Source organism: Aspergillus heteromorphus, assembly GCF_003184545.1.
Source record: "Aspergillus heteromorphus CBS 117.55 chromosome Unknown BO70scaffold_12, whole genome shotgun sequence".
NCBI lineage: Eukaryota > Fungi > Ascomycota > Eurotiomycetes > Eurotiales > Aspergillaceae > Aspergillus > Aspergillus heteromorphus.
In genome coordinates this window covers 687,978-707,617 of record NW_020290417.1, presented here as the reverse complement: position 1 = coordinate 707,617, position 19,640 = coordinate 687,978, and the positions used below count along the sequence as shown (strand labels likewise).

General features: G+C 55.0%; 9 protein-coding genes across 9 annotated transcripts; 4 read left to right on the top strand and 5 right to left on the bottom strand.

The window, feature by feature from the left end:
• Nucleotides 1–484: 484 nt before the first annotated feature.
• On the bottom strand, nucleotides 485–1,286 carry BO70DRAFT_352845 (Sas10/Utp3/C1D family protein; the record flags this gene model as incomplete). Its single annotated transcript, XM_025541811.1, has 3 exons — nucleotides 485–823; nucleotides 877–1,043; nucleotides 1,106–1,286. The coding sequence occupies 3 exons, from the start codon at nucleotides 1,284–1,286 to the stop codon at nucleotides 485–487; spliced, it is 687 nt and encodes a 228-aa protein (XP_025399517.1).
• Nucleotides 1,287–1,769: 483 nt separating this feature from the next.
• On the top strand, nucleotides 1,770–3,134 carry BO70DRAFT_336695 (ketopantoate reductase family protein). Its single transcript, XM_025541119.1, has 2 exons — nucleotides 1,770–2,070; nucleotides 2,209–3,134. The coding sequence occupies exons 1-2, from the start codon at nucleotides 1,932–1,934 to the stop codon at nucleotides 3,027–3,029; spliced, it is 960 nt and encodes a 319-aa protein (XP_025399516.1). The 5' UTR covers nucleotides 1,770–1,931; the 3' UTR covers nucleotides 3,030–3,134.
• On the bottom strand, nucleotides 3,044–4,992 carry BO70DRAFT_405600 (uncharacterized protein). Its single transcript, XM_025547123.1, has 7 exons — nucleotides 4,618–4,992; nucleotides 4,329–4,552; nucleotides 3,923–4,241; nucleotides 3,794–3,848; nucleotides 3,676–3,738; nucleotides 3,501–3,612; nucleotides 3,044–3,443 (listed from the first exon to the last, which is right to left on the bottom strand). The coding sequence occupies exons 1-7, from the start codon at nucleotides 4,756–4,758 to the stop codon at nucleotides 3,131–3,133; spliced, it is 1,227 nt and encodes a 408-aa protein (XP_025399515.1). The 5' UTR covers nucleotides 4,759–4,992; the 3' UTR covers nucleotides 3,044–3,130.
• A 132-nt stretch (nucleotides 4,993–5,124) lies between these two features.
• On the top strand, nucleotides 5,125–6,262 carry coq4 (ubiquinone biosynthesis protein COQ4). The gene is made up of 2 exons (XM_025541118.1): nucleotides 5,125–5,427; nucleotides 5,496–6,262. The coding sequence occupies exons 1-2, from the start codon at nucleotides 5,190–5,192 to the stop codon at nucleotides 6,143–6,145; spliced, it is 888 nt and encodes a 295-aa protein (XP_025399514.1). The 5' UTR covers nucleotides 5,125–5,189; the 3' UTR covers nucleotides 6,146–6,262.
• A 310-nt stretch (nucleotides 6,263–6,572) lies between these two features.
• On the bottom strand, nucleotides 6,573–7,669 carry BO70DRAFT_387323 (DNA-binding protein; the record flags this gene model as incomplete). The annotated part of the gene is made up of 3 exons (XM_025545906.1): nucleotides 7,294–7,669; nucleotides 7,072–7,162; nucleotides 6,573–6,856 (listed from the first exon to the last, which is right to left on the bottom strand). The coding sequence occupies exons 1-3, from the start codon at nucleotides 7,315–7,317 to the stop codon at nucleotides 6,573–6,575; spliced, it is 399 nt and encodes a 132-aa protein (XP_025399513.1). The 5' UTR covers nucleotides 7,318–7,669.
• Nucleotides 7,670–8,933: 1,264 nt separating this feature from the next.
• Nucleotides 8,934–11,619, top strand: BO70DRAFT_37943 (guanine nucleotide exchange factor SEC2). The gene is made up of 3 exons (XM_025545347.1): nucleotides 8,934–9,217; nucleotides 9,280–9,922; nucleotides 9,978–11,619. The coding sequence occupies exons 1-3, from the start codon at nucleotides 9,189–9,191 to the stop codon at nucleotides 11,409–11,411; spliced, it is 2,106 nt and encodes a 701-aa protein (XP_025399512.1). The 5' UTR covers nucleotides 8,934–9,188; the 3' UTR covers nucleotides 11,412–11,619.
• Nucleotides 11,620–12,217: 598 nt separating this feature from the next.
• Nucleotides 12,218–14,283, bottom strand: BO70DRAFT_429294 (putative pre-mRNA splicing factor). The gene is made up of 3 exons (XM_025548062.1): nucleotides 14,145–14,283; nucleotides 14,027–14,080; nucleotides 12,218–13,958 (listed from the first exon to the last, which is right to left on the bottom strand). The coding sequence occupies exons 1-3, from the start codon at nucleotides 14,233–14,235 to the stop codon at nucleotides 12,451–12,453; spliced, it is 1,653 nt and encodes a 550-aa protein (XP_025399511.1). The 5' UTR covers nucleotides 14,236–14,283; the 3' UTR covers nucleotides 12,218–12,450.
• A 623-nt stretch (nucleotides 14,284–14,906) lies between these two features.
• pmt1 (protein mannosyltransferase 1) lies at nucleotides 14,907–18,157 on the top strand (the record flags this gene model as incomplete). The annotated part of the gene is made up of 5 exons (XM_025548061.1): nucleotides 14,907–15,395; nucleotides 15,462–15,751; nucleotides 15,805–16,088; nucleotides 16,144–17,604; nucleotides 17,657–18,157. Exons 1-5 carry the CDS (start codon nucleotides 15,139–15,141, stop codon nucleotides 18,155–18,157), a joined length of 2,793 nt encoding a protein of 930 aa, XP_025399510.1. The 5' UTR covers nucleotides 14,907–15,138.
• A 368-nt stretch (nucleotides 18,158–18,525) lies between these two features.
• On the bottom strand, nucleotides 18,526–19,238 carry BO70DRAFT_396535 (uncharacterized protein; the record flags this gene model as incomplete). Its single annotated transcript, XM_025546631.1, has 4 exons — nucleotides 18,526–18,576; nucleotides 18,665–18,866; nucleotides 18,983–19,026; nucleotides 19,095–19,238. 4 exons carry the CDS (start codon nucleotides 19,236–19,238, stop codon nucleotides 18,526–18,528), a joined length of 441 nt encoding a protein of 146 aa, XP_025399509.1.
• Between the last annotated feature and the right edge of the window lie 402 nt (nucleotides 19,239–19,640).

Sequence of the window (19,640 nt, the reverse complement as noted above, 5' to 3'; positions counted from 1 at the left end):
GCGCTCTCTTCCTTAACTCCGGCCTCTGAGTCACGGCCATCGTGATCCACAGGGCTGAGTGGCCGATTTCCTAGTTCCGTCATATAGAACCTGCGAGATGGCACTTGCCACTACGTAACTGGTCAAATGACTCGAATAACACGATAGGCCATGGAAGAGTTCGCGCTTCGCCGGCCGCAATCCCAGCACCGATGACCGGGGAGCCGGATAAATCCAAACGGATCCTAGATCCTCCTCGCGTCTGTACCATCGGGTCATACCTCTGACGGGATCGCGCATTCCATAGGTACACGAAGCGCATACATCCGGGAACGCTGTTATAGCAGTAGCATCAAAATACGGACCATCGGCCAGAAACCCCACCGATTCATCGGCGAGAGCAGAGCCGGCTATCTCTGTTGACTTTGCAAATAGCCAATATTCAAATCGGACCAGCCGATCGAACAGCAGAACCTAGTTGTCTGCCAAACCGTAAACCGTCCGCTCATTTCAGATTCTTCGTCTTGCGCATCTCACCCTTCTTCTTCCTCCGTTCCTTCTTCACCTCCTGACGCTCCTCCGGGTTCAGGTTCTTCTTGTTTTTCTTGTCCTTGCGCTTCTTCTTCTTTTTGTCGTCCGAGGTGCCTTTGTCGGATGGCTTAGCAACCGGGGCTGGTTTCGCGTCCTCCTCGTCGTCCGAATCTGAGTTGCTCTCCGGGTTCTTGGAGGATTTCTCAGATGTCGCTTCAGCCTTCTTGGCCAGCAGCGACGCCTTCAGCTGCGCGCGCGCTCTCTCCTTCGCTTCCAGCTCTTTGCGCGCCAGATCTATCTTCTCGTTTCCAGCCTGTCCATATTAGCCACCCTTCTCACCCCCAACCAAAGACACATATAACTCACAAGACCATGCTTGATGAACCGACCGGCCGCCTGCTTGTCAAGAGTTAGAGTACGCTTCTCCGGCTCGGTTTCTAGCGCCGTGATCTTCGCAAAGTACTGCTTGACTCTGGTTAATTCTCTAAACACGGGGTGCTCCCTCGCATTGACTCCATGGAGGCGGAGATAGGCTATATACTCTCTAGTTAGCGCGTGCGACTCCACTGTAAGCAGCGCATGGGGAGACACGTACAGAACAAAAGCGACTCCAGCGCGTAAGTCACGAGGACATGAAATTTCGCCTTGTCAAGCACCGGGAGCTTCTTCGAGGTCTCTATGACAGAGCCATCCAAGATAGGCTTCAGGGCCTCTTCAAGGTCATCGATGTTATCGTCCAGCTGCTCAAGCAGCGGAAGTAGATCCGTGGCGTCCATTACTGCGCGAGGTTCTTGCAGGAGGGGAATACGAAGAAAAGCCATCGGGGAAATCGGATAATGTCGATTTTTTATCTGCGGGCGGTGAGCCCGGCGGTGAAAAGCTGCACGGTCCGCCTTTCTCCCCATTCGGCCTCAGTTTGGATTCGCCATCTCGAAGTCGCTTTCTTTTGCGTGAATCTTTTGGCTTTGCGAGGACTACCGGTCGGAGCTTCGCTGTTACTTGTGCTTGTGCTTGTGCTCGGGCTTGATCTGTTATGAGAGCCTAGGAGGGATTGTGGCTACTCTCTCGACTCCGACGGCACTGCAACCGGCACCGCCACCTGGGGATCCGATCTGAAGAGACTTACTCGTCGCGCCGTCAAAGTGTCGTACATACTCGGAAGCCGTTCGCTTTTGCGGACGGGGATATGCGAAATATGTCTTATTCCAAGACGTGGCGCCCCGCGGACGGCCTCGGGGCGCTTCAATTCGACATGGAAGCAGACGGCAGAAGCCGTATCGTCTGACAGCCCCAGCCAGAAATCTCCGTTGTCCGGACGCATACATATCCTGGGGCTGGGAAATATCGGGTCGTTTGTTGCGCATGCGCTTGCCAGTCGGCCGTCCCCGCCGCCTATCACACTCTTACTACACAATCCGGAGATGTTGCGGTCGTGGCTTAAGCAGAAAAGGACTATAGAGCTCACCTTCAACGGGCTGAATGATGGCAAGAAGGGGTTTGATGTCGATGTGCTGGATGGGCAAACGTGGCATTCGATTCCGGATGGGTTTATGGAGGGGGGTCTGGGGAGGGGGGACAATAACCCCCCCGCCATGTACGAAATAGAGGAAGCGGAGGAAGCGGAGGAAGGCGAAGATGAATTCGGTGAGGAGGAGTTCTACGAGGAATTTGAACTGGCACGCGACCAGATTGCCGAAGCTGAAGAAGCTATTGAGTGCTTGATTGTTACGGTCAAGGCCCCTATGACTGCCCTGGCGTTGGATTCCGTACGACACCGTTTGACGCCGGAGTCTACGGTGCTATTCCTCCAGAATGGGATGGGCGTGATTGAGGAGATCAACGAGAAGCTCTTCCCGGATCCGCAGACGCGGCCGAACTACATGCAGGGACTTATCTCGCACGGGCTTTCGGGGAGACAGAAGCCGTTCCAGGTTGCGCATGCGGGCGTTGGCACGACGATCCTCGGGCCCAGCGAGAACAAGAGCGTCTGGGCGCCCAGTACCAAGTATCTGCTCCGCATTATGACCCTCACGCCATCTCTTGTTGCCGTCGCCGAGACCCCATCCTCGTTGATGCTGTATCAGCTCGAAAAGCTGGCGATGAACTCCGTCATCAACCCAATGACGGCCGTGATTGGCTGCAAGAACGGCGAGCTCCTCTACAACTACAGCTTTACTCGGCTGATGCGGCTGCTCCTGCTTGAGATATCGAGTGTGATCTGCGCCCTGCCGGAAGTGCAGGGCATCCCGGGGATCGAAAGCCGGTTCTCACCGGAGCGGTTGCGATGGATGGTCACGCAGCTGGCGAGCAAGACGGCCGAAAACCGAAGCTCCATGCTGCAGGATGTCACCCTCGGCAAATCGACAGAGATTGAATATCTGAACGGCTATATTGTGCGCAGGGGCGAAGACCTTGGTTTCAAGTGTGTGGTGAACTATATGATAAAGCACCTGGTTATCGGGAAACAACTGACTACGAAGAGCAAAGATGCCAGCACCATCCCCATCGACATTGAGTGAGCTGACTGCCCGATCGATACTTGTGTACCTATTCGATGATATACCCCAGAATTAGTCTTGTCTTTCTTTCTTTCTTTCTTTCTTTCTCTCTAGATCCGGTATTAGCAGGAAACTGCATCTGCGGCCCCCTCGCAGAGGCGTTTGATTTGAGCCCATCGCCGTAGCAGCATCCTGACTTTGTCTGGGTGCTTGTCTGCTTCGCGACTGCGCTGCTCCAACAGGGTAATCGTCCTGTCCGATTCCTTGATATAGGCATCGATCCACCCTCGGATGACAGCTTCTGATTTCCTCTCGTCCACACCTCTGGTGGAGTACCCGAGCACGTAGTTCTGCCAGTCCTTAAGGGGCATGTATGTTATGCTGGCGGCAATCTCCGTACGGTAGCAGACGCCATCCGCGGTCAATTGGTAGTTTCTGCGCCAGTCTTATTAGCGATGTGAAACTAATGGACGCGGTGAATCATGCACAAACCCATAATATTGGTGGAACTCAAGCTCCTCCTGCAGTGCCGGGCTGAGATCCCGGAATATGACATCGTCGAGGTAGAGCGTCTCCGACGCATTTTCTTCCAGATAGAAGCCATCTAAGTAGTAAACCCGTCAGCCCGCGCCGAGTCCACACGCATTGCAGACAGACAGCCACTTACACTCCGTAAACAGGAAATCGTTCGGATGATGTCCGTAACTAATGTAGATTTCCTCTCCCTCCTCTGCAATGGTTATTAGCAACCACCAGCCAACCACCCAATGAACGAGCAAACATACCATACTCTTTCGCCGCCCAAAACACATACTTCTCCCCGTCAAACTTCACATTACACTACCCCCGTCAAGAACTCCGTCAGCCTGCACCCCCCCCCCCCATAAATTCATCAACAAGAGGGCAATACATACCACCACATCCGAATGATTGAAATAATCCGCGAAGGGCACCAACGCCATCGCATCATTGCGATCCTCAGGCGGCTCTTCTCCGGGCATGAGGTAAAAGAAACTCCGCGTGTTCACAACAAGCCAATGGTACGAGAACCTTTCCCAGTCTGTCTCCGGGAAGACAGATACCACGGTGTCGTATGCGCTGCGGAGTCGCTTCTCCTGCTGAGATAAGAGGTTCTGGTGTGGTGTCTCGTATGCGTGGGTGTGGGGTTGGGTGTGCGCGGGGATGGTGGTCCAGTGGGAGGAGATTGAGGGGGGGAGGAGGGATGGACTTGTGCTATTGCTATTGCGAGGAGTAGTAGTTGTTGTACTTATCGGATTGGATCTCGGGGTAGAAGATTTTGAATTCGATCCCCGAAAGAACTCAGGCCAGAGAATCGGCATGCTTTCTTCAAAGTCCGAGCGAGTGGGCCAGGTATCGCGCCAGAGGGCGTAGGGACGAAGGTCTTCCGGGGAGCCGTGGGTGAAGTATGCGGCGTAGAGGACGTGGGTGGGCGTTGCGGCGGGGAATTTGTTGCGGAAGGAGACAGGGATTCGGGTTGGGGTGAACATTGTTTTGTGTGGGACTGTGATTATGGCTTCATCTTTCTAAAGAAAAGGTCAGTATGTATAGATGGGCATGGTTTGGCGGGTGGTTTGGTCTGGCGTCGTACATTGATCTTCCGTGTGGCTATCATGCCTAGTCCGCGGCCAGGGAACCGGGCTGGGCTGACTCCATTGATGATGATGCCTTGGGATATGGCCCACGCCGTGAAGAGCTCGTGCTTCTCGCCGGGCCACCAGGCGGGGTTCATGGTGGTGGTGATGGTGAAGTGCGCGTGGTTTGGTTAGTTGGGGGGGGGGGGGGGAGGAAAAAAAGAGGGGTGGGGATGAGCTGCTTAAGGGAATTGACAATTGACTAGCAGCATGTCCGATATGAGAGAAAATAAAGGGATTAGTGGTTTCGGATTATACGAAGCAGCATCCCCCGAGCCCATACACAGCACCAAAAACCGCAATGCGTCCAGGAACGGCGACAGTGGAAGTGTTTAATGTCTAGTAGACTGCAACGCGATAAAGATGAGTATTATCTTATCGAGCTTTAGTTATCGGCAGTACGGCGACACACGGCCGCCGGAGCTGCCATCGGGCGAGGGCCTCGGAGCATCGTACCACCACCGCATCTGCATCCATCCGCCAGGCTCAGGCTCAGGCTCATCCCAAGACCCAAGACACAAGACACAAGATGTCGGTCCTCGGAAAACGCAGCGTAGTACTCGCTGCGCGCGACCTCAACCTCCTCTCCTTCTCCGCCCCGCTCACACTCACACTCACACACTCTCTGCGGTCTCGTGCGCGGCCATTCTCCGTCTTCAACCGGCCTCCGCCAAACTATCCCGGCCATGTGCCGCTGAACTTCGTCGAACGGGGCGCTCTGGCCGTGGGGTCAGCGGTCGGGGCGCTCCTGAACCCCCGACGAGCAGGTAAGCCTTTTCTCCAATTTGCATTTCACGGTAGCATTTCATCTACTAACCCCCCCAACCAACCCCAGACCTGATCGCCGCGTGCGGCGAAGCCACCGCAACACCATACTTCATCTACCGGCTGCGCGACGCGATGCTCTCGGACCCAACAGGCCGCCAAATCCTGCGCGACCGACCGCGCATCACCTCCGAATCCCTACAACTACCCTACCTGCGCACCCTGCCCCCCAACACCGTCGGGCGAACGTACGCGACCTGGCTCGACCGCGAAGGCGTATCGCCCGACACGCGCGACAACGTGCAGTACATCGACGACCCGGAGTGCGCGTACGTCATGCAGCGGTACCGCGAGTGTCACGATTTCTATCACGCGGTCACCGGCCTGCCGATATTCGTGGAGGGGGAGCTGGCGCTCAAGGCGTTTGAGTTCCTGAATACCCTGATTCCCATGACGGGGTTGAGTCTTTTTGCGTCGGTGCGGCTGAAGCCCGCGGAGAGGGAACGGCTGTTCAAGATCTATTTGCCGTGGGCGGTGCGCAGTGGCTTGAAGAGTAAGGAGCTGATTAATGTTTATTGGGAGAAGGTGCTCGAGATGGATGTGGATGTGTTGAGGGGGGAGTTGGGCATTGAGAGGCCGCCTGATATGAGGGAGATTAGGCGCTTGATCAGGGAGCAGAAGAAGAGGGAGAGGGAGTTGCTGGAGAGACAGGGGGCGTAGGTAGCCTGTGTCTTGTTTGGGAGGGGAGGGGATGATGGATCTGGGGTCTTAATTAGATGTATTATATTTGCGTGCGGGTGGCGGGGGTTGCCACTGGACTACCTAAATAAAGATATTGGCAAAGCTTCTTTCATTACAATGCAGTACAGTGTGCAGTGTGCAGTTGGGGAGATCGTAGGGATTCGACGAAAATTTGAGTGGGACTTTTTATGGCATTCTGGGATCTTGGTGGTTGAAGTACTTTTCTTTTCCAATTGGATATTTGTCCGTTCCATACTGAATAGGAACGGTTGTACCACAAAACCGGTCAACGCTTGGGAAGGCATAAGACGGAGAACCGCAGGTATAAGACGGGAGCTGGAGGTATCATAAAGAGATTGCACGAGTCCAATCCAACTGGACATCCTTCGCTAAAATTACTCGTTCCTCACAGATCAAGCAGGTCATCATCGTCATCCCAGCCGCCTTTACGACGGGTAATAACAATCTTGTGCTCCTCCTCGTCCTTGCGCTGGTTCTCCGCCATGGCGTTCAGCAGCTGCTTGAGCTGGTCCTCCGAGACCTTCTGGCGCAATTGCCCCGACTGGGCGAGCATGATCAGTCGGCTTTCGACGTCGGCAGCACGCGATTCCTTGACGAGGCGGATACGGCCCAGCCGATCGGCGGCTTCGGGTTCCAGGATCTGGTTCAGGATGGTGCTGCGGCGGTCGGCTGGTGGGTGTGGTATAGTCAGTTAGATAGGTGTTCGGGGGCGCATGTGAGAAAAAAAAAAGGATGAGATCTGCCGGGAAGATCTGCTTTCCTGGGGTTTCAGGTGTAGAGTCAAACATGGATGCGCATACCTTCAGCTTGTCTGGAAGAAGCGACGGGGTCAGTATGGTCGTGCAATGGTCAAGATAAAGCACAAGCGCAAGCTTGGAAATCACACCTTCTCTGTTCTTCCTGTCCACCATCGGCACCCCCGCGGGGGGCACCACCACCCTGCTGCTGAAGCTGCGCAAGACGGGCACGTCTGATCTGTTTCTCGTCTGAGTATGTGATGCGGGAAAGGGTTGAGATGACAGAGCCCGAGCGGGGGGGGGGTCAATGCCACGAAAAGGCGAGCCCGGAGAGAGTGGCATCCCCGCTCAGACGGTTTCTATACTGACCTCCTCCAGCTCTGAGTCGGCCATGGCTGCTTCTGCGTGCTGATGGCCTCGCAGATCAAACTTTGACGATAGGAGATTTTCGCAGGCGATGCGGGGTAGATCGCGGGCTGTATCGCGGTAGTGGTAGTAGTACAGAGGGAATAGTCCGATTAATCCTCACGATTCGAGACTATCGATTCGGCGGGATGATTCAACCCAATGTTGGAGAACTTTCCAACCCCACCTTCGTCGAGCGCTGCCTGCATGCCTCAGGCGCCCAGGCAGGCGGCGGTGGGGCGCCATGAGGCCCGGGCATCCCTGCCCGATCGGGCAATCAATAGTACGGGTTGGACAGCAGGGACTGCGGAGTATGAACACCTCCTAGATACAAAGTTAGATACTAGATAGATATCTACACCGTACACCGCAACTGGAGAAAAACCCTGGGACGCGCTGAGATTACCAGGACTACGGGTAAGTAGCGGGGTGAGGCTGCAGCCGGCCGCTGCAATAAAGAATGCTCAAGCTTCGCGTGTCTCAAGTTCAGAGAGCGTCCGTCCCCTTGTTTGCGCGGCGGCGCGTGTCGTCATCGGTCCCGGAGGTGCCAAGCGCCGAGTTGCCAGCATCACCCACGCCGATGATCCGGCTCGATTCGGTTGAGATTGGCTGGTGTGACCGAATTAGAAGCACACCTCCTCGGCCGATGGATCGGTCTCCGGGACTATTGAAAGCATGGAAGATATTTTCCAATTCCAATTGCAAAGAGCCCTCAGGATGCTTTAGCCACCCCGTCGGCCCTTGCGAGAGATCTAGTCCGTATCGAGATCGAATCCCTCGGGGTGGGAACCGATAACCGGGTAGGAACGTGGCTCAAGTGACCAGTGGTGGCATTTTGCGGCAGGGGAGTGGTTGTATTCTGAACGGTCAGTCTGGACGGTCAGTCGGGGGACACTCAGGCACTGGAATGACCAGGCAGGTAACTTTCGGGCGTTAAATGTCCAGTACCACGCGCTGTGGAGGTCGCAAAAGTCAAACTTAAGAGGAACCAGAAAATGGGGAGGGATTTCCTCAATTTCGCCTGGACAGCCCGGGGATGGATTGGCGAGCGCAACGGAGCGACGTGACGGCGGGAGGCGATCGGCCTGCCTGACTAAGTGCGGCAGTCCACTTCTGGGGCTGTGATTGGGGGGCGGAGGGTGGCGGGTGCGTCGGCACTCCGTAGGCGTATGAAAGATACACAGCTTGGTATCGCCGTATCGTATCCACCGCGGCGGCGATACCCAGTCAGGCCGTCACAACTTACAAGTGCCTGGCGCTGCTACCTTAATCCACGACGTGCTCCTCCTCCTCCTCTTCCTTCCACCAACCAACCACTCCTCGTCTCTCCCTCCTTCACTAACCTGCTTTTAACCTCTTAACGCCTTCTATCTTACTCTTGCCTACCTCACTAATAATCAAACTAACCCCGTCTACGCCTGCTTCCTTGAAGAAAAGAGGGGTTACGTTACGCCCACTAATTCCCACTCTCCCTCCCTTCCTTTATCTCTCGCCTCTATCGTCATCCTTCCGGTCTATCCTTCCCTACTACCACCACCTACCTACTTACCGACCGCACTGCATTCTCTCTTTTAACCCCCCCCCCCCCCCCACCCCCAGCGGCTTCCGTTCGCTACCTGCCTCCATTCCGGTCCTTTCTCCGACTCAATGCTTCGGCTCCCGACTGGCTAATCCCTCTCCAGTCCGCGCGCTGGCGGGGACGTTGCCCTATCTCTCCCCCCTGCTTTAATCGTTCATGCACACGTCGTCTGCACTCTTTCTGCCAGGAATTGCAGATGCGAACAGTTAGCGACCTGCTATATACGTGGTTGTGATACCCACCTGCCATAGCTGTGATACCCAGTCCTTTCCAAATCCCCATGCCCAGAGTTCCGGTCAACATGGCAGAGTATGTCCTCTCAAACACCTCCAATGCGCTTCCTAACAAGCCATCGCTAATTTCTGGGACAGTTTTCTCGCCTTCCATAATTATTATTCTCGCCACAACTTCCTCGCACCCTCTACAATGCTTCCGCGCCCGACCAGCCACAAACGCACCAACTCATCCGAGAATAACTCCCTCTCCCCCGATAAGACCGTGACCAAAGCCAGGTCCACAAATGATCTTTCTGGATTCAATACTGAAAAGCCGACACCAGGTGTTCGTTCCTCCAGTGTAGGCAACTTTCATGAAAGCAGCTTCAGCACCCTGAAGGACCCGAGGCTGGCCAGTACCTCGGAAGAGGAGGAGGTGCCAGTTCCATCGCCGTCGCATCACCCGGATCTCAATAATGAGGTTGCTGCGTTGAGCCTGAAGCTTGTCCAGGCAATCAACAACCAGACCACCCTTGATGACAATCTCGTCGCTACCCGGCAGGAGCTGGAGCAGGCTCAAGCTAAGGTCCGGGTGCTCGAGGTGGAGAATGAAAAGCATCGCCGTGATATTGCTCAGGAAGTCCTGATCAAGAAGTCCGATGTCGACTACGAAATGCTGCGCATACAGGCTGCCTTGGCGGAGGAGAAGGCCCAGCGCGCACTAGTGGAAAAGGAGAAGAAGGGTATCGAGCAAGAACTAGAAACATTGACGGCCGCGCTTTTCGAAGAAGCCAACAAGGTAAGAGATGTACAGTTACTTTGCCTTGGCTCACGGTCTAACATTCTGCGAACAGATGGTTGCTGCCGCGAAGCTTGAGCGTGAAGCTGTCGAAAAGAAGAACGAGCAGCTGCGTTCTCAAGTGAAAGACACCGAAGCGCTCCTTACATCGCACCAGGAACAACTGGCGGAATTGAAGTCTGTTCTGCAGGCACTGAACATCTCTAAAGATGATATTGATGCCCGCACGATCGCGTCGACCGCCCCGTCCTCCCCTGCGGTAACACGCCATTCTATGCCCATTAATAGAAACATCGAGACTCCTGGCATCCCGGAGGAAGTGGCACCATGCGAAGAACTTGCTCCAGGCCCGTCTACCAGCTTTCCACATCTAATCAAGTCTGTTTGCCGGACAGATATACAGGCATACGAGGATTTCCGGGAACTGTTTACTACTTCTAGACTTTCCAAGCCACCCAGTCGGGCCACAAGCGGGTCTTATTCCGGCTTGAACGTCATGAGCCTGGCTGGCCTGAGCAGCGGTAGCTTCGGTTCAACATCTTCTTCGCCCGCAAAATCGCAGACGCACTCTCCCAATGGAAGTGTATCTTCTCCCCAGCCCGTGACTTCTCACATTCCTCTCAAGGAGACCCGTTTCTACAAGCGGGTGGTTACGGAAGATGTGGAGCCGACGCTCCGGCTTGATGCTGCTCCGGGAATATCATGGCTAACTCGACGCTCGGTGTTGAATGGAATCTGCGATGGAAGCCTTTTGGTTGAGCCGATGCCACCTTCGGCGATGAAGTATGAGTTCCCATGCTCGCTGTGTGGCGAGCGCAGATCTGGTTCCGTCAATGAGCGAACCCATCGTTTCCGGACTTCTGACAGCGAGACCGCTCAGAGATACCCTCTATGTGTGCTGTGTCTAGAGAAAGTGCGTTCGTGTTGCGAGTTCACTGGGTATCTTCGTCTCATTCTTGATGGACATGTTCGCATTGGCGACACAGAAGAGGAGAAGGATGCTTGGGATGAAACGATCCGACTGAGAGAAAGGATGTTTTGGTCGCGCATTGGCGGGGGGATCATTCCTCTTTTCAGTCAATCCATTGACTTCCCAGAGAGCATTCCCACCGAGGCAGAGGATCCCATACAGCCTATCTCCTACCGCCGCCATGACTCTCGCCAATCCATTGCCTCGAGGGCTTGCGAGAGCATGACCATTCTAACTGAGGATGCTGGTGAATCTGACGACGAACACCATCACGAGGACGGCGATGACCCATTTGTGTCGGCCCCTTCCGAGTCGGAGTCTACAGAGAGCAGCGCTGCACCCTCGCCAACCGAAGTTAACACACCGATGGCTCTCGGGGATGATTCGCATGAGCAGACTACTGTGCGGGTAGTCACATCGGAGACTGGCCATGTTGAAGAGAGCGACACGGGCAAACCTACAATTACGATTGAGGAACCATTTGCCAACCACGACGCCACAAAGAGCGGTGATAATTGATATGATCGATGCTGATTTGACCCATGACTACCACCATTCAGACGGACACATTCGCTGTCTCCTTTTTCATTTTTGAGCCTTGCTTTCTTGATTTCCGATCATCGTCTGCGCACTTTTGCACCTTCTTCTCTTTTTCTATATCCCATGCATGTCTGCTTGCCTAATTCCTCACCGATCCAGTCCTTCGTACCAAGACATTATCAGGCAAAAGCAGCATGTGCTCTGTATTATTACTAATATTTTTTATGCTTCGCTTTTGTATACTTATCCTTTTTCTCATTGCTTTGCCTTTCTCATATATGCCTTTCTTTGCCTTTTCTCATTTTTGTCAGCTTCCGCTTCCTTGTTTTATTCCCTTTCCGAGCGCTGTTGGATGCAATATTTTCATGTGCGAAGGCGGCACACTGGATGAACTATGACTTCGCATCCCAACGGGTGGACTCCGTGCTTCTATTCCATTGGAGACTACCCCTTTCCAAGTTCCTGTTGCATAAAGGTCCTTTTCTGTTGCTATTCCCCCAGTGCGTTGTCTATGATTGTTTCGTTTTTATGCGATATATATATGGAGACAGAGATCTCAGTGTTGGTGGAGCGATGGATACAGGAACGCAAGGTGGTGGCTTTACTTGCATATATCATAGCATTAGTAAAGCGATATGATGATTCATTTACAGACTTTCTTGAACGTAATATATTACGTCGTAGACTTATAGATTCAAGCCTTTTGAGAACTTAACCATCTTACGGAGCGTCGAATACCCATCCTACTCGAAACGCTTACAAACAGGTTGGCAATAACAATGGAAGAGAAAGAAGTATATCAAGATTTTACAAAGAAAGCAGAGACACCACGTCTCGCCTCAAAGAAGAGCTACTTGTCAATCAAATCAAGTATACAGCGCGTACTCCGACGACAGAAGAAATGAAAAGAAAAGAAAACGCCTCCGTAACATATAACACGGTCCAAAAACCCAGCAATACCCGATGGAGTTAAAGCCAACTTTAAAAAAAACAAAGAACATGCTTGATGTAGATGGAATCACTTCCGGGTCATTGCCTGTCGCTCATGAATGCGTCTAATCTGCTCCTCGATATTCATACTTTGAGGATTGGGCGGACCGCCAGCCGGACCAACGGGAGGGGGGGGCACGACGTCGGGCCCGGCGCCAGAGGCAGCTTCAAAGGCCATTTTCTTTCGGCGGGATTCTTCTTCGGGGTCCATGGTTCCGGCGGGTCCGCCGGGGGCATTGGCGTCGAAGACGTCGCTTCGTTGGCTGGCCAGCCGCTTGAGGTTGTTGACGACGTCGATGGTGGAGAGGTTGGTCGTGGCGCTGCGGGAGTCGGCTTTGGCGCGCTGCTCTTTCCAGCGGGGGTCGAGCAGCTCGATGCGCATGTGCTGGTCCAGCTCGTCGACGGGGATCTGCAGATGGCAGTTGGGACAGAGGGCCGTGGCGGCGCTGGGGGCGTTGCCGCGACGGGCTTGTGCGCGGGGAACGTAGTCGGAGCGGATGCGCATGGGTTGTTGGCCGGGGATGGCTTTCGCGGAGGCTTGCACGGCGGCGGCGCGGTCGCGCGCCTCCATCCGTTCGCGGATCCGTTGTTCCTCTTCGAGCGCGGCGGGGGTTGCGAAGGCGGGGGGGACGGGGATGGGGTTGGGCGTGGGCATGGGTTGAGGGGCGTAGCCTTGCGGGGGATAGGCGGGGCCGGTTGGGATGACGGGGACGGGGGCGGGTTCGGGTTCGAATTGTGTTGGGTAGGCGTTGTAGTAGGTTGGGGCTTCGTCTTCGGTGGGCATGGCTTCTTCGATGCGGAGGGGGTTGAGAGACATGGCGGCTTTTTGTTCGAGGGAGGCGGATTGGAGGTCGTTGAGGGAGGTCGGGGGAGGGAGGTCGACTTGGTCGTCTGCATCGGTGAAGAGGACGGTCTCGACCACGACGAAGTCATGCCAGTCGATTTGCGCGTACTCGATCCGCTCCTGCTCCTCCTCTTCTTCCTTCTGCTGCTTCTGCTGCTCCTGGAATTTGACCCATTCGGCGCGCTTCTTGGCGCGTTCGAGGATGTGGTATTTGTATTGCACGTTGCGTTCGAGGTCGGCGATTCGTTTCTTTTCCATCGTCGCGGCGTCGAGGCCTTCGGCGCGGAGCAGGATGGTGTATTGGTCGATGAGCCGCGTGAAGAAGTGGTACAGACTGTGTTGGGGCCGCAGGAAGTCGAATTGGAAGTTCCTGGTTTCGCGCTGGGAGAGCGCCGTCATGAACGACTTTCCACGCTTGGCGACAAAGAGGGCCGTGAGCTTGACGACTTCCAGATCCTTGGCGTTGATTATGGGCATCCGCGCGGAGAAGTGGAACTCTTCGGGCTCCTCGGGGCCCTTGGTCTTTTCCGGCTCAGCAGAGGCGTTGGGGTCGCCCGCTCGCCCTGCAGACACGGCTGTTCCTCGGCCTTCCTTGATCTCGTCCAGACGCCATTGGTAGAACGGTGCGTACGCGTCATTGGCGTTCAGGAAGGAGAATTTCGGGTTGTTGCGTTCCTTTTCGCGAACACGATCTGGGGTGCACGTGAGCCGGTTGGGTTCTTTGCGCAGCGAGGAATAGGGAGGGAGGAAGGGGACGTACCTTCGAAGACGACGCCGTTTCGAGCGACATAGCCGGCCGTCTTCTCGACGATAGCTGGTGAAGGGTTGGTTAGCTTGAGCTCATCGCAAGTTCTCCCATAAAGACCGAACGAACTTACCTCGAATATCCTTGGGTGGCAAGACCACGCCCTCAGGCGGCTTGCCGACCTCTTCCGGTAGCGGAGTATTCCCGTTGCTTACAGACGCCATATTTCGCACACCGATCGGGATGGAGAGAGGCGGGATGGAGAGTCAAACGTGTGGAGGGGAGGAGAGACCGCCAGCCGGATTCTGGATGTCCTTTTCGGCTTGACTTCATTCTTGGCGCGGCCGCCGGACTGACTAAGCGCGGGCGGTGAGACCATCCGCGCGCGTGGAAACGGGGGGCCTCGATTGGCTGGCGGTGCCGGAGGCTAAACCCCGGTGGGACAGTCCCTGGCAGCTCCAGTCAATCTAATTATATAAGGGCCGTCGATGAACGCTGGGGCATCCGCAGTCATAGCTTGGACGAGGAGAGAGTTAGATGGATAATTCATGGACAGCAGCTAGATGGAGTGTAGGGTTGAATGCTAATCAGTCCCAATCAAAAGACTTTTTTTTTTTTTTTTTTTTTTTTTTTAGCTGCAGAAAAGTCCCGGGGCAGAGCAATTCCAGCCGATAGAAAGAAGGGCTGAGGCCGGCCAGGCTGACGGGCTGCCGACGATCTGGCCTTAAACCGGACGACGCTTTCATCCGCCGCCTCCCTGATTATTGTCCCACACGTGTTGCCTCTGCCTCTCCGGTCACCTCACCTCACCTTCTTTGCCTTTACTCTTTCCCTTCGTCTCTATGGCGTTTCTTTCTTAACTTCTTACACTCGTTCATTACCCCTTGGTTTCCCACCCTCCCCCAATTTCCCCGCCCCCCCTGGAGGTTGAAAGTTCCCCTGGAGCACCCTGCAGCCCGGGCTCCGTCATTACTACGCTCTCCCGCTGCAACCTTTCTAGCTCTTGATGATCCATTACCCTTTTTTTGTGCTTCTGCAAGTCCTTTAAATTCAACCCCCTCCCTCCCACCGCCATCCGGCCCCCTCCCTCTTTCCTTGACCCCCCTCCCGATTGAAGCGCCTTGACAATGGCGTCCAAAGGCTCCCTGGCGGTTAGGCCTCCGCCAAACTCATCCCGCTCGCCCAGTCGCTCCCCCGGTCCGAAGAACCGCAAGAAGGCCGCCGCGCAACCCTCCAGCTATGCCTCCGACGGTGTCACGGATAACAATATCTTCAACCTTCCCACCTCCGACTACAAAACCCTCGCTCTGGTGACCATCGTTGCCGCGGTGGTCCGCCTGTTCAGGATCTACCAGCCGTCGAGCGTGGTCTTCGATGAAGTCCAGTATGTGCCGATCTTTGGAAATTCGCAATTCCCGGGAAATACCTCGTGCTAATGCATGGCGAACAGCTTCGGAGGTTTCGCGACGAAATACATCAAGGGCCGCTTTTTCATGGACGTTCACCCCCCGCTTGCCAAACTGCTCATCACACTTGCCGGCTGGCTGGCGGGCTTCGATGGAAACTTCGATTTCAAGGATATTGGAAAGGACTATCTCGAACCTGGTGTGCCATATGTTGCGATGCGAATGCTCCCCGCGATCTTGGGTGTCCTGACGATCCCATTGATGTTCTTGACTTTGAAGGCATCCGGTTGCCGGACTGTCACTGCGGTCCTGGGCGCTGGTGTCGTGATCTTTGGTAGGCAGCTGCATATACATGACGTTTTGTTGATACATGCTGATTTGGCACAGAGAACGGTCTTATTACCCAGTCTCGCTTGATCCTCTTGGACTCTCCGTTGGTATTCTTCACTGCGCTTACGGCATTGTCGTTCACGTGCTTCACCAATCAACATGAAATTGGCCCTTTGCACGCCTTCCGTGCATCCTGGTGGTTCTGGCTTGTTGCGACTGGTCTTTGCCTGGGTGCTACTCTCAGCGTCAAATGGGTTGGTCTCTTCACAGTGGCCTGGGTCGGCTCAATTACCGTTCTCCAGCTGTGGGTGCTGCTTGGCGACTCGAAGAATGTCACACCGGTACGTGCTCTCTATCTCAGGCCGCATAAAGGAGGATGCTAACCTTTCGATGCAGCGCCTGTGGTTCAAGCACTTCTTTGCCCGTGTTTTCTGCCTGATCATCATTCCTCTAGGGTTCTATTGCGGAATGTTTGCAATCCACTTCCTGTGCCTCGTCAACCCCGGAGACGGAGATGGGTTCATGTCGTCCGAATTCCAGGCGACATTAAACTCCAAGGGAATGCAGGACGTCCCTGTGGATGTCGCGTTCGGCTCTCGGGTCTCCCTGCGTCACCTTAACACCCAGGGAGGTTACCTTCACTCTCACAACCACATGTACCCCACCGGAAGCAAGCAGCAGCAGATTACGCTGTATCCTCACAAGGACGAAAACAATGTTTTCGTTCTCGAAAACCAGACCCAACCCCTGGGTCCCTATGGAACTGTGGAGGGCCCCTTGGCCTGGGACAACATGACCGCAGAATACATCGAAGACGGTGCCACGATCCGCTTGAACCATCTGATCACACGGCGACGAATTCACTCCCATGACGAGCGGCCTCCGGTTACTGATGTCGACTGGCAATTTGAGGTGTCCGCTTACGGATACGATGGCTTCCCTGGAGATGCAAATGACCTCTTCCGGGTTGAGATCGTCCCCAGTTTTTCGGATGGCGAGGAGTCGAAGAAGCGTCTGCGGACTATCCAGACCAAATTCCGTCTCGTGCACGTCATGACTGGCTGTGTTCTGTTTTCTCACAAAACGAAGCTCCCTGATTGGGGTTTCGATCAACAAGAGGTGACTTGCGCAAAGGGGGCTAGTCTTCCCAACAGCATCTGGTATATCGAGTCGAACAGTCACCCCATGCTCGCAGAGGACGCAGAAAAGGTCAACTACCGGAATCCTGGATTCTTCGGCAAGTTTTGGGAGCTGCAGAAGGTGATGTGGATCACCAATGCAGGCCTCACTGAATCGCACGCTTGGGACTCTCGTCCGCCGTCATGGCCCACCCTCCTTCGTGGCATCAACTTCTGGGGCAAGGACCACCGCCAAGTATATCTTCTCGGTAACCCTGTCATCTGGTGGTCGTCCACGGTGGCCATTGCGATCTACGTTGCTTTCAAGGGCATTTCTATCATCCGCTGGCAGCGGAGCTGTGGTGACTACAACAACGTCAACTTCAAGCGGTTCGACTACGAGATCGGTACCAGTGTTCTTGGCTGGGCTTTCCACTACTTCCCCTTCTACCTCATGGCGCGCCAGCTCTTCCTTCACCATTACTTCCCTGCCCTGTATTTTGCCATCATTGTGCTCTGCCAGGAGTTTGACTTTCTTGCGAACCGCATCAAGACCCTTGGTTTGCCGTCTAGACCTGTCATTGGCAAAGCTTTGGCCGGTATCTTCCTCGCGGCCAGCATTTTCACCTTCACCATCTACTCTCCCTTGGTATATGGCAACCCCTGGACGCAGGAAGCTTGCAACAAGGTCAAACTCTTGGATGGTTGGGATTTCGACTGCAACACCTTCTACACTAACGTAAGTATTCTACGAGAACCTCGATCGCAGACGAATAACGGCATCATTTTAGCTTAACCAATATGTGACCCAGATCGTCGATACCAATGTGGCCGTTCCCACTGCACAGCCATCGGTGCCGCAGGTACCCGTTGGCGAGCAAGGCCCCCAGAAGCACCAAGGAGTACTGGCAGAGGATGGCCAGGAAGCCGGCGTTACTGCCCGGGCTCAGCACAGCAGCAAGGCGCGTGTGGAGTATCGCGACCAGCATGGAAATGTTTTGGACGATGAGTTGGTGGCCTCGTTGAAGAAGGAGGGTAAGGTGCAATTCGAGACCCGCCACGAGACCAGGACTCGCCTGGACAATGGACGCATCGTCGACATGGTGGACGGTCAGATTGCACCCCCTCACCCGGATGTTGAAGGCCAGAACCCGGAAACTTTTGGCCAGCAGCAAAACGTTGCTGAAGACCGTCCCGCCTCAGCTGCCGGGCAAGGCAGCGCCAAGGAGGCGCAAGGCTCCGTTGACCCTAAGCCGGCCAGCGAGGCCAACGAGGCCACCCAAGCCGTTTAAGCTTGGCATGGCGTTTCCTTTCTTTCCATTTCAGGCCTTGCTCATCTACTTCTTCTGTATCTCCTCTTCTAACAGCAACTTCTTCCTTTTTGGGCTAACGAAATGTGACTTTTTGTACATGACTACCTCTACCTGTTCCCGGAGTTGGCAGCCTACTAGATTGTGTACATGTCTTGCTGTTTGGAAGCTTAGTTGTAGCGCAGCGAAAACAGTCTTCAAATGAATCTCATCAAAACAAACTATGCACAAAGGTCTTGCAAGAGAGCTCGTCCGCCCATCTCTAGTCTTCACAAGTTTTAGTGTACAGCGATCAGCGCCGTTCCTCAACTTCCCCCTCACCATCCACCTGTCCTGCAGCTTGGAGCTATTTAGTAGTCCCACTCCTCCTTTCCGTACTTGTTGAAGCGCTCGTGGAGGTCCTGAGAAGCACGACGAAAAGAAGAGCATTAGCCACTCTGGCCGTGACATGCATTGGTCCCGGACATGGAACACAGATGGGGTACGTACCACGGGCAGGGTGACGTTGGGCACAATGACAGTGTTCAAGGCACTGGGGGCATTGCGCAGGGGCTGGCTCTTGTCGCCGTGGGGGTGGTACTGGTACTTGTAGACCTTACCACTCTCGTCGGGCTTCTCCCAGGGCATGGCGGACTCGCCAATGCGGACGTTACTCTCGGAGGTAACGGAGGTGGGCTTGCTGCCGAAGTACCTGTAAGTCGAGAAGAGAGGTGGTTAGCACGATGGAGCCGGGTTGGTGAGACGTGGAAGGTGAGATGAGGTGACGACAATTTTTGCCATCGCGGGCGTGGAGGGGGGAGTATTCACCATCCGGCAAGCATGAAAGCACCAGACATGACACCGAGCAGAACCTAGAATCTGGTTGTTAGAGATGGTCCCAATTGGGGTATCGGGGTGCAGTGGGCCAATGGGTCCGTACGTAGAGCTCGGGGTCACGCTTGGGGGCCTGGTCGAGGGTGGCCTCCTCGACCTTGGAGGCGCTGTACAGACGGCGCGGAGGGGCGCGGAGAAGCGACTGGCGGGCAAAGGCCCGGCGGGAAGCCATGGCAGCGATCGAAGACATTGTTGCTGGGGTTGCGAGGGACGGGGATGTCTGCCTGCGAGGATTGGGGGGGGGGAAGGCGGATCTGGAAGGAGGAGGTGGGAGAATCGGTGGGCGTCGGACGATGATGTTGCCGACGCATCATCAGGTGACATCCCGTTGGTCAGTTTCCGGCGCTGAGTCAGCCCGTGTGGGTGTGGGCGTGGCCTGACTGCCTGAGGCCGAGCCGGCTAAGTCGTACGGTTGGTTTATCGGCCGGTCGGTCGATTGCTGCCTTGCGAGTTTGTTCAGCAACTATCCCGTTTGCGAGTATACTCAAGGCTAGCTGCCTCCGCGGCCTTCTTGGGGTTCATGATCCTCGCTCAAGCTGCAGCTACTCCGGTCTTCTCCGTTGGGTTCGTAATGTGACGCGATCCCACGTGT